This window comes from Cricetulus griseus, chromosome 9 (assembly GCF_003668045.3).
Source record: "Cricetulus griseus strain 17A/GY chromosome 9, alternate assembly CriGri-PICRH-1.0, whole genome shotgun sequence".
In the NCBI taxonomy this organism is placed as follows: Eukaryota; Metazoa; Chordata; class Mammalia; order Rodentia; family Cricetidae; genus Cricetulus; species Cricetulus griseus.
Window position 1 is genome coordinate 19,433,677 of NC_048602.1, and position 16,060 is coordinate 19,449,736.

General features: G+C 41.3%; 1 protein-coding gene across 1 annotated transcript in view; it reads left to right on the plus strand.

The window, feature by feature from the left end:
* The first annotated feature begins 2,164 nt into the window (after nucleotides 1–2,164).
* The window catches only part of LOC100752763 (zinc finger protein 54), a 30,586-nt gene continuing 16,690 nt past the window's right edge, over nucleotides 2,165–16,060 (plus strand). The window contains 5 exon segments of the mRNA XM_027433978.2: nucleotides 2,165–2,374; nucleotides 4,474–4,665; nucleotides 7,252–7,338; nucleotides 9,094–9,220; nucleotides 13,751–15,437. Of these exon segments, the coding sequence (XP_027289779.2) occupies nucleotides 4,630–4,665; nucleotides 7,252–7,338; nucleotides 9,094–9,220; nucleotides 13,751–15,437 (1,937 nt within the window). The 5' untranslated portion in view covers nucleotides 2,165–2,374; nucleotides 4,474–4,629.

The window sequence follows — 16,060 nt, forward strand, 5'->3', positions numbered from 1 at the left end:
GGTTACTGATTTCAACAGCTGTATAGAGTCTAGAGAGTGGCGTGTCTTAGCCCTTCCTCCTCTTTCCTTTCTTACTCCCCTTCTTTGCTCTGCATTCACCATTGCATAAAAACAAAAACAAAACAAAATCTCTTACACTAGCCAGAATGACTAAAATCAAAAACGAAAGTCTAAGCTGGAGAGGATGTGGAGAAAAAGTAACACTCCTCCGTTGCTGGTGGGAGTGCAAAATTGTGCAGACACTTTGGAAAACAGTATGGCAGTTTCTCAGGAAAATGGGAATCAGTCTACCTCAAGATCCATCAATTCCTCTCTTAGGCATATACCCAAAGGATGCACATTCATACAACAAGGACATCTATTCAACCATGTTCATAGCAGCATTGTTTGTAATATCCAGAACCTGGAAGCAACCTAGATGCCCCTCAAGTGAAGAATGGATGGAGAAAATGTGGTACATTTATACAATGGAATACTACACAGTGGAGGAAAACAAACAATAAAATTCGAAAGCAAGTGGATGGAACTGGAAGAAACCATCCTGAGATAACCCAGTCACAAAACAGAAGAACATGGTATATACTCATTCATATATGGATTTTACACATAGAGCAAAGGATTACCAGCTTACAATCCACATCACCAGAGGAACTAGGAAACAATGAGGACCCTAAGAGAGAAATACATGCCCCCCCCACAGAAGGGGAAAGGGACAAGAACTCCTGAACAAATTGGGAGCACGAGGAAGGGGGAGAGGTAGGAAAAAGAGAAGGGGAGAAGAGGAAGGGGGAGGAGAACAAGAGGGATCAGAAACACTGAGGCAGGGGAGGAATAGAGGAGAGCAAGAAAGGAGACACCTTAATAGAGGAAGCCAATACAGGTTTAAAGAGAAACATGGCACTAGAGAAATGTTCAGAGATCCACAAAGATGACCCCAACTAAGAATCAAGGCAGTGGTGGAGAGGGCTACCTTTGATGTCCTTCCCCTATAATGAGATTGATGACTACCTTAATTGCTATCCTAGAGCCTTCATCCAGTAGCTGATGGAAGCAGAAGCAGAGATCCACAGCTAAGCACTGAGCTGAACTCCTGGAATCCAGTTGTGGAAAGGGAGGAGTGATAAGCAAAGGAGCGAAGACCGTGCTGGGGAAACCCACAGAAACAGCTGACCTGACCTAGTGAGAGCATGTAGGCCCTAGTCATAAAGCTAGGGAACCAGCATTGGACCAAACCAAGCCCTCTGAATGTGGGTGCCAGCTAGGAGTCCAAGACACTCTATGGGACCTCTAACAGTGGAGCCAGTCTTTATCCCTAGAGCACAAATGGACTTTGGGAGCTCATTCCCTATGGAGGGATACTATTGCAGCCCAGATACAGCAAGGAGAGCCTAGGCCCTCCCCAAAATGATGTGATAAGACTTTGATGGTCCCCTGTGAAGGGCCTCACTATCATTGGTGGGGGATGGGTTGGGGGATTGAGGGGGTATAGGAGAATGGGAGGTAGAGAGAACGTGTGGATTGATATGTAAAATAAGATTGTTTCTAAATAAAAAATAAACATAAAGAAATTTATATTCTATCTAAAAAGCACCTTTAACTAACTTGTTTCTGAGTTAGTAAAGCGACAATTCCTCCATCTAGTGGTAAGAGCAGTACAGGGAGGGTTAAACTAAGCCCTGGGCAGTTAGCAAATTCCTGAATTGTCTCTCCCAAAGTCACAATTACAGTATTTGATTTTAGCTTGTTATGTTTGTGTTGGCGATGGGACGCTGGCATTTGAATTTAACCTGTGATCATTTGGTGTAAGAAGTAGCCCAGGAGGCTGGTTGTCAAGTCGAGGTTATGCTTCCTGTCTTTTCTCTGAAGGTCTCAGCACTCACTGTGGGGTCAGATACCGGGGTGCAGCGTCCTCCTGGCTGCAGCTCTGGTCTAGGCTGCAGCAAGCGTGTGTGGAGTCTGTGCAGAGCGGGTCCAGGGCGGCCTGACGGCTGAGCTATGTGCAAGGCGGCGGGAGATGCAAGGGGAGGGAGGGGTCAGTGGGGCGGGGACAGTCACCCGGAAACCGGAGCTGGAAAGAATGTGGCACCTTAGCTGGGTGTAGCCTAAGGGTGCAGAGTGGGAGGAGTTAGAGGAGTAAAGTGAAAACTGCATGGGAGAGGCGGAGCCAAAATCAATCTGAAGTACCAAGTGTTGCTAGGAGTCCTGCATCGAGGGAACCGCGCGCTGCAGAGCCGGGTGCGGAGGACACGGCGGTGCCGCGGGGACCTGAGACCTCGGGATCCGCAGTGTCCGCGCTCGCGGGGCGGCCTGGGAAAGTCAGCAGTCAGCAGCGCAGTGGCGGGAACCGCAGCCCGGCGGCCCTGGAAGCTCCCAGGTCAGAGGAGCTGCAGGACTGGGACCCGGGAGGGAGGGGACCGGGGGTGCGAGCGGTTTCTCTGCTGCTCATCAGGAAGCCGGCTCCCAAATTCTGCTGTGGATGTTTTTCCTTAGTGTATTTTAGATCATATGGAATAAGCCTGTTTTTTTTTTTTAAATTTGATCTTCTGATTGTGGAAATATTAATATAAAAATAACCTAGGAGAATATTTGAATTCATTTCTTGATATTTGCAAACACAGTTCTTTTTGCTGTGGTGGGAACGACAATGCTCTTCGAAATAAACTTTCATCCACGCTAACTTCCGTGTTATATTTGGGGACTAACATCTCCTAAGAGTTTGCAGACATTAGTCGTGAAGATAATGGCTGCAGATTTAATTGAGTATGAAAGTATATATTTGTGAGTTTTGTATGTATGCCTGTTAACATTGACGTTTAAAAGTAAACTTTTTACCTATCAGTAATTTTTCATCTGAGACATACATACCCACTCTGTTACGTAAACACAGCCTTCTGAAAAGTGTCTTAGCCACTCCTGGTTGCACAGGCCTTCAATGCTAGCATTCCGGAAGCAGAGGCTGATGGATCTCTATGAATTTGAGACCAGCCTAGTGTATGCACCTCTAAGTTGGGAGGGCGCCGTATGATGTTTGAATGTGCCGGGTCACAATATTTTCACAGTTAGAAAAGGCATTTTGAGCCAGGTGGTGTTGGCACACGCCTTTAGTCCCAGCACCCCGGAGGCAGAGGCAGATGGATCTCTGAGTTTGAAGCCAGCTTGGTCTTCAGAGCGTCTTTCCGGACACCCAGGGCTAATGATGGACCAGCCTGACTCCATCTTTAGGAAGAAAACCATTTTGTCATAAGGTCAGAAGTTCGTTTCTGTTTTCTGCCAAATTCAAGCTGACCGTGCTCTAACCTGTTTCTGGAATTTGACATGTTCCCCACCCTACGGTGTCTGACTCACAGCTCCAACATACCCTGCTGAGATAAATGTTCTGCCAGATAGTTATAAATGTTCAGCCAAGTTCCTACTTAACAAAAGTTCCTCTGGAAATCCACCAGCACTTAAACCCCACCCACCCCCAGCCTTGCAGCTTGGGGATATATAAACCCCACTTTCTCCTTTATCAATGCTGTATTTTCAAACCCTGCTTTAGGGAGATAACCGTGCCTTAGAGGAAATAAAGCTAGCTTAATTTGACCAAAGAATTTGGGTAATGGTCTTTACTTGTTCGATGGGATTATACTACATAGAGAAAACCTGTCTCAGAAAGGAATTATAGAATAGAATGATATTACAAAGCATCTTTTCAGTAATTATGATGACTTTTTTACATCTGAAAAATATCTGCATTCGTCTTTTGTCTCCTCAATTCAAGAAAAGCACTCTGTCCATGGACACATGACCAGACTGTTATGTTTTGGTTCTGGTGTTTGCTATATCTGAGATCAGAACTCACAGTGTTGCTCTGTCTGGCCCAAACTCACCACATAGACCAGGCTGGACTGGAAAACACAGAGTTCCACCCACGTGTTTCTCCCAGTGCTAGCATTAAAGGTGCGCACCAACAGGATGATTCAAACTGTTGTTTGTTACTTTGTGGTCTGTTGACAGCCAGTGGTGTGACTGTGGACTCCTTCCAGGAGGAATGGCAATGCCTGGACCCTTCTCAGAGGGCTCCGTACAGACACTGGATGTTGCAGAATCGCAGCAGTCTGGTTTGTGTGGGTGAAACTAGATTGCTTGCTGTCTCCCAGCTCCGTCTCGGGGTTCCTAGAGAAAACTAGAACACCCGTGTGTGACCTCTGTGTGAATGAGTCTCACATCACAAAGAGTAAAGTAAAATCATCAGAGGAACAAAGTAAAAATGAGATGTCATCTCTTCTTGTGTATGTTCCTTCAGGAGGTGCAAGGCTGCCATCACTTTTGGTCCATGATAAATTCAGAACCTCACCAGTGTAAAATATTCCCATCCCAACCATTCAGGTCCTTTTCTCCACGGAGATTGACCGAGCTGTGACTGGAAGTGGGGATTCCAGTTACAGTGAATGAAAATGCTCTCTGAGTGATTTCAGTATTCTGACACTGCAGGACAGTTGCAGAATCACAGGTGAATCCTCGACTTATCTACAGCACACTGTATTGTGTTAGAAATCTGGGTGCTTTCTGGAGAATCTTTCTCACGTGCAGAGTTCACTGATCACCCAGACCTGCTCCTCACCTGTGCAGCAGAACAAAGATCCCTGAATGGTGAAAGGGAGGAGACTGAAGCTAAGGAAGCAGGTATGGTGGAGGGATTGGTGAAGGAGGGGGAAGGGATCGAGTGGAAATAGGACGTGAAATCAGTTTTGCCATGAGTGTTTTGCTGCACTGTATATCATGTGCATTCTAGAATTGTATGTGTGGACAGATGGGAGCCACTTACTGGGGTCTGGGAATAGAACCTGGGTCTCTAAAACAGTGACAGACAGAAATACCATCTCTCTAGACCCTATTGAGTTTTGTGTAGATTATCTAAAATCTTTACATAGGCATTTATTGTTTCTTAGTAACTTTTTCTTTCATTGGTGTTAAAATGCAACCTACTCAGTCTGTATATTTTCAGGGGTGAACATGTGGTATTGGATAGCCATACAGTGCACTCTTCTCTGGGGAAGACTACTTGTCCAGCTCTCAGAATTCCTTAGTGTTTGACCAGGGTTGAGGCCTAGTGAGCTTTCTCCCTTCCATGTTAGCGTGTCCTCTTTGTGTTGTCTTTGTTCAGCTCATGGTTAGGCAGCCATGTTTGTAAGATTTCATGCACGTAGCTTCTCTGACATTTCTAGGAGACACAATCTCACAGAGAATGTCCTGTTCCTCTGGCTCATATAATGTTCATACTTCACTTTCTCAGTGATCCCTGAGCCTGAGGTAAAGGAGTTGTGTGGTTTATGTGTCGGTGGGGACTGAGCATCACAAGTCAACATTTTGACTGATTGTGGTTTTCTGTAATAGTCTCCATGTGTTGCTAAAATAACTCTCCTTGATAAAGGGTGAGGACTACATTCATCTGTTAGAATAAGGGTAAATATTTAGAATGCAGTTGGGGATTAGGCTGATTTACTAAAGTAGTGCTTATAGATCCCCTTTCAATATCCTTGACTTAGGGAAACTGGCTAAGTTTCCTGTACCAGGCATGACTTCCCTCTTGTTTGGAGCATCTTAAGTCTAATTAGAAGCTGTTGGTTTGTGTGCCACTCCTGCACCTTAGGGTCATCGTGCATTGTTGTGGTTCACAGGTGTCCTAGCTAGGTAGGACTGTTGGTTGGCTCCCTCCTTTGGAAGTTGCATATTGCCTTCTGGTACCATGAGATCTAGTCCCCAGGCTTTAAGATCAGTTCCGTCCCCAGTCCTTTAGTATTTGTGTCTGAAGTGTGTGGCCTCTTCAGCACTAGGGACTCAACTTCTGCCTATGGGAGGCAACCATGGACAACAGCAATATTCTGTAATGTTTGGAAGTCTCTTGGACAACTGTGACCAACAACTTCGAAGCAGACTTCTTACACCTGGTGTTGGTTGTTTTGTTACAAAATCTGTGGCTCTTATGAGGAGCATCTTCAGTTTAGAGATAGCAAAATTATCACGTATAGTCTAACTGTATATGCTTAAAGAGACTTATATGTATTGTAGGCATTTTTGGTAGATGATAATAGTAAGATTCCTTATGACTTTTTCAGACATTCTTACTGTTACTTTATTCTCCTGTGTTTGTTATCTGTCCTTCTCCATAATTAAATCATCACCCTTGTTTTTCCATTTCCCCTTCAATCATTTGTTCCCTGTCACTCCATCTCTGCCAATCCCTCACACCTCCCAGTGCTGTCTTGTTACTTTTCTATTTACTGCAGTCACTCCAGGTTGTGGACTCACATCTGAAGATTTGGAGCTAGGAACATCCTATTAGAAAGAACATGCATTCTCTCTCTTTCTGGGTCTGGGTTTCCTCGCTCAATACGCTCTTTTCCAAGTCTGTCTGTTTACCTGCTCATAAAAGCTCATGATCTCAGTTTTCTCTAGAGCTGAATAGTATGCCATAGTGTATATGAACCACATTTTCACTATCCATTTGTCAGTTGAAAGACATTTAGGTTGTTTTCATTTTGTAGCCGTTGTGAGTAGAGCAGCAATGAACATGGCTGAACAAGTATCTGTGGAGTAGGATGCAGAGTCCTTTGAGAATATACCAAGGAAAGGAACTGCTGGGACATGTGCTAGATTTAAGTTGAGGGATTTTTGTTTGTTTGTTTGTTTGTTTGTTTAATAGGGGATTCTCCATATTGATTTCCAGAGTGGCCAGGATTTTGTTGAAAAGTTTTTTGTACCTTATGGTTTTGTTTTTGCTGTTCTTGCTGGCTTGATTATTGGGAATATTCTTCTTCCTTCTCTGTAAATAATATTGATTTGCTGTCTTCCCCATGGCTGAGTATTTCCCAGTTCTCCTTTGTTTAGCTATTCTTCACATGAAATTTATCACTTCCATATTCTAATGGATAAGTCCTCTTATTCTTCTGTATATATTTTCCCTAAAAATTATTATGTGCTGTGCATCTTTAGTGAAATCAATTGTGTTAATTCAGGATTATCTTGAAATGTATTTATGTCTCCATCAACTTTAAGAGAGTATTTTTTCTAATTTTAACAATATGGTTGATGGTGATTTTCTTTCTAGGTTTTTAAATGTATTTATTTGTTCTCTTAGTATGGGGATCCTTGACCAGATACCTGGTGTATTCTGTTGCCTGGGTCTTCATGTGGTTTGGCATTGCTCTTTAACAGCTTTCAGTATTAATTACCCCTTTTTCTTTTGGATGCCTTTACATGAAAGGGCAGCAAGCCATCCATTCATTGTTCCTGAAAGAGAAACTCAAAGGAGAGAAAGAGAAAGAAATGGCTGATCCTCTAATAAGCATGTCCCAGGTCAGTGGTCATATCTACTATTGTTCTAGAAATGTTATATTTTGAGATATTGAAAACATTTAATTTTCTGCTTCTGATTTTTTTAAACTTTGTTATAAAAAAAAGTTGCAAACAAACAACAAAAACTTCACATACTGAAATTAACCAGACCCAAAGACTATACAACTCAACGTGCTTTTATACAGTTAGTCATTGGGAATGGAAGGTCTGGAACCTCACATGGGATTTTATGTCTTTGTTATCAAATTTATTTTGATGTAATTATCTACCACCACCACCACCCCCCAAAAAAACTGTGACAGGAATAGAACTAGAAAAGCAATTACCTTTATATCCTTTCTCATAGCCGGTGTTCATTACCTGCATTCAGTCCTGCCTCAATCCCTGGCATTTAACCTTTCTTCTTCTTTTTTCTCCATGTTCTACTGTGCCCACGTGTACACTGTTTGATTCAGCATATGAGGGAAAATGTGTTTTTGTTCTTTTTGGCACTGTATGGCCTCATTTCATATCCTAAATCCAGCCATTTTCCTGAAAATTTTTATTGTACTTTTCTCTTCATCTCAGTATTATTCCATTTTATATGTTTGCCATTTTCATTATCATCAGTTAATAGATGTTTTTATTGATTTCAATACATTGTTATGGAGACAAAAGCAGCAGTAAACACAGGGTGTAAATACCTCTGTACTGAGGTGTGGGATTCCATTGGTCTAAAAGATCAGGCATGAAAGAGCTTTTCATACATTTGTTCTAGCTTCAATTTTTTCAATAATTTCCAAACTGAGTCCCATGATGGCTGTATTATTTTGCAATGTACACACACACACACACACACACACACACACACACACACACACACACCTGCAGTGAATAAGGGTATCTCTCTTTCCTCATCCTCTCTAATATTTGTTGTCAGATTGGTTGATGCTATTCTGCCTGGGGTGAGGCGGTGTGTTTCCATGTAGTTTTAGTTTGTATTTCCATGATGGTATTTTAGGGATTCTGAATACTTTTTGCAATATTTATTGGCTATTTGTGTTTCTGTTTTTGTGAAAGTGTCTATTCATGTCATTTGCCCATTTACTGATTATCAGTTTTATCCCCATGGTTTTTAATGTTTGGCATTATTTGTAAATTCTAGGTATAAGCCCCTATCCAAAGTGGGTGTCTGTGTGTGTCTGTGTATTCTGTGGGTGTCTGTGTGCTCTGCTCATTATTTCCTTTGATAAATGGAAATATTTTATATTTATGTAGTCCAATCTGTTGATACTTGGGCTAAGTTCCTGTGCTGCTGGTGTTTTTACTATTCAAAATTCTTCCCCATCCTGTATCCTGAAAGATATTTCCTGTGTTTTATAGAGTTCTGTGTTTCTGCTTTTGAAATGGTTTTTGATCTACTGTAGCATGGTCTACAGGTACAGCATTTAAAATCACATTTCTTCTTTACAGATTTTCCTTCTGAGACATGTATGCCATGATCCTGTGTGACATAAACACAGCACCCATAACAGATAGATAACTGTGTCCAGGCCTTAAATGTGTGTCTTGTTTCATGTATACTGCTTGTGAGACTATTGTATTATCCTGGTTTCATAGTTAGAAAATCCATTATGCAATGTAACTATATTAAAAATCAACTTTCTGCATCATTGTCTTTGACTATCTACATCCCAAATTTTCTTAATTCTTCTTATATCTAGGAAATCATTTTGCCTGGGATCACGTGGTCAAAAATGTACTTTTTCATTTTAGGGTCTATTTACTTTCTCTGATGTAGCTGTGGACTTCTCCCAGGAGGAGTGGGAATGCCTGGACTCTGCTCAGAGGGCTTTGTGCATTGATGTGATGTTGGAGAATTACAGCAACCTGGTCTTTGTGGGTGAGAACATCTTGATGGTAGAATTCCTAACTCATCCTTTGTATGTACCAACTTTATAGGTTATAACCTCTCTGTTGAGCTGTCTTGGACACTACAGGAGACTAGGGAAATTTTAGTAGTAGAAAAGAACTTTTCTGTGGTGTTTGTTGTTTTCTTTTCATTTTCTATTTTGTAGGTGTCATGCACCCTTCATTTTGGTTGCAAGATGCATTCAGAAACTCAATAGCATATAATATTTCTATGATATCTTCTTTTTCATTTTTTCCCCTTTTATTGTTATAGACTCTTTCCTTCTGTGGTGTATCAGTTAGGGTTTCATTGCTGTTAAGAGACACCATGACCACGGCAACTCTTATAAAGGAAAACTTTTAATTGAGTTGGCAGCATATATTTTCAGAGGTTTCGTCCATTATCATCATGGCCAGGGACCATGTAGGCTGTGAGTGTGGTGACATGTAGGCCAGCGTGATGTTGGAGAATTGTACATCTTGCAGGGAACAGGAAATGAATTGTCTCATTGGGTGTGATCAAAGCCCACCCCACAGTGATACACTTCCTCCAACAAGGCCATACCCACTACTCTCTATTGGGGGTGTTAGAGTTAAAAAAAAATCACACACTTCCAACATGTAATGACACATGATTATTATTCCAAAACATAGGCAAGGGAGCATACATCGCAAGGAAATACTAGAACAAAGCAAGAGTGAAAACCAGCTGGGAAAACTCCAAACTCTGCATCCCCATATCTGATGTCAAAACACTCTCCAGATATCCAAGTCCTTTCAGCTGTATTGACTGCAACATACCTCTTTCCCTTAGGCTAGTTCCACTCCATGTTAGCAGCTTCCTTGGGCAGAGTTTCTATGACTCTGGCATCTCTAACATTTTGGGTTCTCCAAGGCAATCCAGGCTTCAAGCAATGGCCTCTCTGGACCTCCATTCAGTGACGCCCCTGATACACTTACCTGTCCTCAGCAGCTTTCCTTAGGAGGGGGGCAAATTCCGTAGCCCTTTTCCTCTAACTCTAGAAATAGAAGCTTGAAGCTGCCAATTTCTGCTGCTTACTGTGGCTGGAACATGGCCCCCTTGTTCAATTACATCTTCACCAGCTTTCTGTTTCTGATGGTTTTCTTCACTACTTAAACTTGGCTCTTTGGGAATTTGCTCTGTTAGACCATGCTAGCCTCAAACTCAGAGATCCACCAGCCTCTGCCATCCCAGTGCTGGGATTAATGGGATGCACCACCACACCTGGCTCTAAATTTTCTTCTGTTCCTTTTTACAAGTTGGAAGTTTAGCTGGGTAGGATCTTACCCTGAGGTTACCACTCCCTTTATTCTATTTCTTAATCTGTTCAGCTCTGTGAACACAGGACTTAGCTCCATTCCACTTCCTGGTACTCCTTATCCCATCGAATTTTACATTTCATCGTTAAGTCTTCATTAGACTTAACACTAATAACCACATGACAGAGTCTATACTAGGCTGTTTTGAGATTTTCTTTGCCAGTGGAATTAATCCAATACTCTTCACATTAGCCTCAGCCAGACTTTTTAGACAAAGGCAAAAAAACAGCTATTTTGTTCACCAAAATATCACAAGAACTGCTGGGTGGTGGTGGTGCATGCCTTTAATCCCAGCACTCGGGAGGCAGAAGCAGGCAGATCTCTGTGAGTTTGAGACCAGTCTGGTCTACAGAGTCAGTTCCAGGACAGCCCCCAAAGCCACAGAGAAACTCTGTCTCAAAACACCCCCCAAAAAATCACAAAAAAACATCTGCAGACAATACTCCTCTAAGACCTCTTTTACCAGCCCCACAAAGTTCATCAGACCACACTCAGCACCACTGTCTTCCATGCTCCTACTAGTATGCCTCTTTATGCAGTATGTAAAGCCTTTAATTGCTTTTCAAATGGAAAGTACCAAAGTCCAAATTCCTCCAAAGAAAAACATGGTCAGGCCTATCACAGCAGTACCCCACTCCTGGTACCAACTTCTGTCTTAGTTAGGGTTTCTAGTTCTGTGAAGAGACACCATGACCGTGGCAACTCTTAGAAAGGAAAACATTTAATTGAGGTGTTGCCTTACAGTTTCACAGGTTTAGTCTACTATCACCATAACCAGGCACCATGGCTACTGGGAGCATGGCGGCATACGGGCAGCCACAGTGCTGGAGAGGTAGCTGAGAATTCTACACCTTGCAGACAACAGGAAGTGGACTGTCTCACTAGGCATGGCTTGAGCATATATGAGACCTCAAAGTTCACCCGACAGTGACCCACTTGCTCCAACAAGTGGCCATACCTGCTCCAGTAAGGCCACACATCATTATAGTGCCGATCCCTATGAGGGCCATTTTCTTTCAAACCACCACAGATCCTGATTATACTTTCCCCTTTCTCCACACCTTGCAGTTCTTCCCCACGTCCCCTCCCCTCATTATCCATTCCCTTTCTGTCTCTCATTAGAAAAGAAGTGGCATCTAAGGGATAACAACCAAGCATGACCAAAGTCAAATATAGTAAGGTAAAGCAAAAACCATCATATTGAGGTTAGACAAGGTAGCCCAACAGAAGAAAGACACCTTCCAACAGACACAAACATCAGAGATCTCACACTCAGGAGTCCCATGATAAGACTAAGCTTAAAGCTATAATATATATGCAGAGGTCCTGGTGTAGACCCACGTAGGCCTTGTGCCTGCTACTTCAGCCCACTTGTACTTGGATTCATTAATTTGAAGGTGGTCTTCTGTTGATTTCCTCCATCCCTCTGGCTCTTACACTCTTTTCCCCTCTTGTGCATGGTTCCCTGAGCTCTGAGGGGAAGGTTTTGATGGAAATGTCCCACATAGATTCTCTCTCCACATATTCTCTGGCTGTTGCTCCCTGCTGCTGAAGAAAACTTATTTGATGATGACTGCATAAAGCAGCTATCCATGAGCACAGCAGAATATCATTAAGATTTATTTTATTGATACTTTTTTTTAGATTAGTAGTATTTGGTATTACACTAGGTCTCTGGACTGTCTAGTCTCTGTCCTTGGTTACACAAGACATGTCCAGTATGGGTTCTGCCTTGTGGATTGGGGCTTAAGTCAAATAAAACATTTGGCTATTTCTACAATTTCTATACCCATATTACTCCAATATATCTTTTAGCAGGACAGATTGCAGGTCACCTATTTTATAGCAGATTCCAGCTAAATCTTAAGGCTCCATGTCGATCATTGAATTTTATATTGTTTTAATTCTAAGAAATACTTAAGATTTGCAACTTAAAATTCTACCTTTATGTGCCAAAGATTTTGATAGGAAATATCAATTGGGAAATCATTCCTAGATTCCTCTACTTTGTGTTCTCTTCATGTTCTGAACCCAGTAGTGTGTTAAATTTCTGTATTCATCTTGAAAATGATGCCATGGGTCATGAGCTACCTCACAGTGCATTATTGTTTGCAAGATCAGCCTGGCCACCTGTATAGAGCAAATGAGATTGCTCTGGAATGTGGTGAGGAAAGAGTAGCCAAAACCAGGGTAGGCTAGGGAATGGCTTCATTCAAGTGAAAGAGAAAGCAAGAGCTGAGAATGTTTTTGCGATGTTCAATTCCACTTGAAAGGATTCCTGATAATTGAACTTAGTGTCCTGGCCCTAGGATGCATCCTGTGTGTTATAACTGGTAGAAGACATTGTAACATATTGCATCTGAGTTACGGTGACTTAATCCTAGTACAAAATGTTATTTTATTGGAATAATCTTACAAATTCTAAGCCTAATGTGAATCAATGAAGTAGGATTATTCTGTAATTGCCTTTCATATACATATATCTTCATATTACACCCTTCATTTTCTTCCCAGTGGAGAATACACAAACACCCTTGTGGGAAATAGTCTCAGGAGTCAGTGTACAGAGTGGACCTGAGAACAACCCTATGAGGAAAGTTAAGAACACAGCAGTGTGTGGAGCTCAGACAGTGGAGAATAGAAATAAGCAATAGCTGCCCATGACAGCCCTGCCTCAAATGATCTAGAGCCTCTGGTATCTACCAGGATACTGTCTTTGTATCTGCTACTTTTGGAAAATCTAATGTGTTTCTCTAGAGAGAAAAATAAACCCCATGATGCTTTTAGATAAGACTTTAATCTTCAGAGGAACTCTGAACTGTAGTCTGGATTGCTGCTGGTTAGTAGGTATAAATACTGTGAACCTCAGATTGGATTAAATAGATTTTCAGAAAGAGATGTGTATTCTAAATATAATCAGCCAGTAAACTCCATCCAAGGAACTAATTACTGACTAATTAGTTAAATTAAATATTAGTTAATTAAATATTTGTTTAGTCTTCCATGAAGGCTGTCTCTCTGTTTTTGTAAGAATCCATATAATTATATTGAAAGAATATGCTGTCTACTGGGAGGTTTATTTGAAATAGTTGCAGGTTAACAGAAAACTTAAAGAGGCAGACGTTTATCAAATGTTTAATCTGGTAACAAGCCCTAGTAATCTGAAGTTACTCATTTTCAGAGAACTATTTCAAGTGTGATCCTGTCCATCACCATGTGAAGACTGAAAATGAGTCCTGTCAGTGTAATGAGCTTGGCAAAGTGCTTCATGACCTCTCCACATGTGCACTTTATAGAACAAGTGAAACTACAGAAAACTCCAATAACTACACATGCAGTAATCACAGGGATGCCTCTGTTGACTCAGAAAACCCAGACAGACATGAAAGCATGCACACTGGAGAAGGAACTTGCCAATCTAAAGAGTGTGAGAAATCTGTAAATTTGTGTTCCAACATTACTCAAGATCAGAGAGTCTACACTGCAAAGAAAGACCACAGGCAGGGAGAATATGATAACTCTTTTGGCTCTACATACACTCTTATAAAACAAACAATCTACATTGGAGAGACACCACACCAGTGTGCGAAATGTGGGAAATGCTTCAGTACTGCCTCAAGCCTCACTGTACATGAGAGAATTCATACTGGAAAGAAACCCTACAAGTGCAACATTTGTGACAAATCCTTTAACCAGTGTGCAAATCTTAAAACACATCAAAGACTTCATACTGGAGAGAAACCTTTCATATGCCCAGAGTGTGGAAAATCATTTCGTCAGTTGTCAGCACTTAAAAACCACCAGAAAATGCACACTGGAGAGAAGCCTTACAAATGTCAGGAATGTGGCAAATCCTTTACTGTGAAGTCAACTCTTACAAAACATCAGAGAATTCATACCGGAAAGAAACCCTACAAGTGCAATGTTTGTGACAAATCTTTTAGTCAGTGCTCAAGTCTTAAAACACATCAAAGACTCCATACTGGGGAGAAGCCTTACAAATGCAGAGAATGTGGAAAGTCATTTCCTCAGTTATCAGCACTTAATAGCCATCAGAAAATGCACACAGAAAAAAGGCATGCTGGAGAGAAGCTTTATAAATGCAGTGAGTGTGACAGATCCTGTAGACACTATTCATCATTGAGAAGGCATCAAAAAACTCATTCTCTAGAGAAACTATACAAATGCAAAGAATGTGGTAAGTCCTTTCTTGAATTATCACATCTTAAAACTCATTACAGAATCCACACAGGTGAAAAGCCCTACAAATGTGAGGTATGTGACAAATCCTTTACTACAACCTCAACACTTAGAACACATCAGAAAATCCATACTGGAGAGAAACCGTACAAATGTATGCAATGTGACAAATCTTTTACCCAGGACTCACATCTTAGAAGACATCAGAGAGTTCATACTGGAGAGAGACCTTACAGTTGCAAGGAATGTGGCAAATCTTTTTCTAAGTGCTCAACTCTTAGAGAGCATCAGAAAATTCACACTGGAGAGAAAACTTACAAATGCAAAGACTGTGACATATCCTTTATACAGTACTCAAATCTGAGAAAGCATCAGAAAATTCATACTGAAGTCAGACATTACTTCTGTAAGGAATGTGGGAAGTCCTTTACTAGAAGCTCATATCTTAGAGTACATCAGAAAATTCATACTGGAGAGAAACCTTACAAATGCAAAGACTGTGACAAATCCTTTATCCAACGTTCGAATCTTAGAACACACTGCAGAGTTCATAGTGGAGAGAGACCTTGCATGTGTAAGGAATGTGGAGAATCTTTTACCAAGTACTCAACTCTTCAAGCACATCAGAAAATTCATACTGGAGAGAAAAATGCCACTGGGAATAATGTGTTATAGCATTTACTTGGTATTCTCTGCTTACATAGCACAACAGTATAAAAATAGGAACATATGGATAAGAAACTTATGAAAGCCTTTAATGAGGTTTAAATATTAGAACAGTATCAGAGTTTATATGAAAATAAAATTCTGTAAATGTAACTGTGTAAAAAGCTTTAAAAACTATATAGGTATTTGACTACAAGTATATCTTGCACTCCATGTATGCTTCCTGCCTGTGGAGGCCAAAAGAGGGTATCATATCCCATGAAGCTGGAGTTATAGGAAAATATGAACTGTTATATGTGTGCTGGGAATGGAACCTGAGTCTCTGGAAGAAGAGTCAGTGCTCTCAACCAGTAACCCATTCTCCAGTTTTAACAGAAACATCTTGTTCAACATCCAAAAGCTCATACTAATTCTGAGCATGGTCGTGCTCTCCTTTAATCACAGGATTCTAGTACAGAGGCAGGAGGATCTCTGTGAGTTTGAGGCCAGGCTGATCTGTGTGGTAGACCAGGACAGACAGGACTATATAAACCCTGTCTCAAAAAGAAAAAATCGTAAGTCAGAGAAAATGTAATATCAAAAGATGTGACAAGCCTTTGTCCTCTAATTTTGCTGTACATCCTAA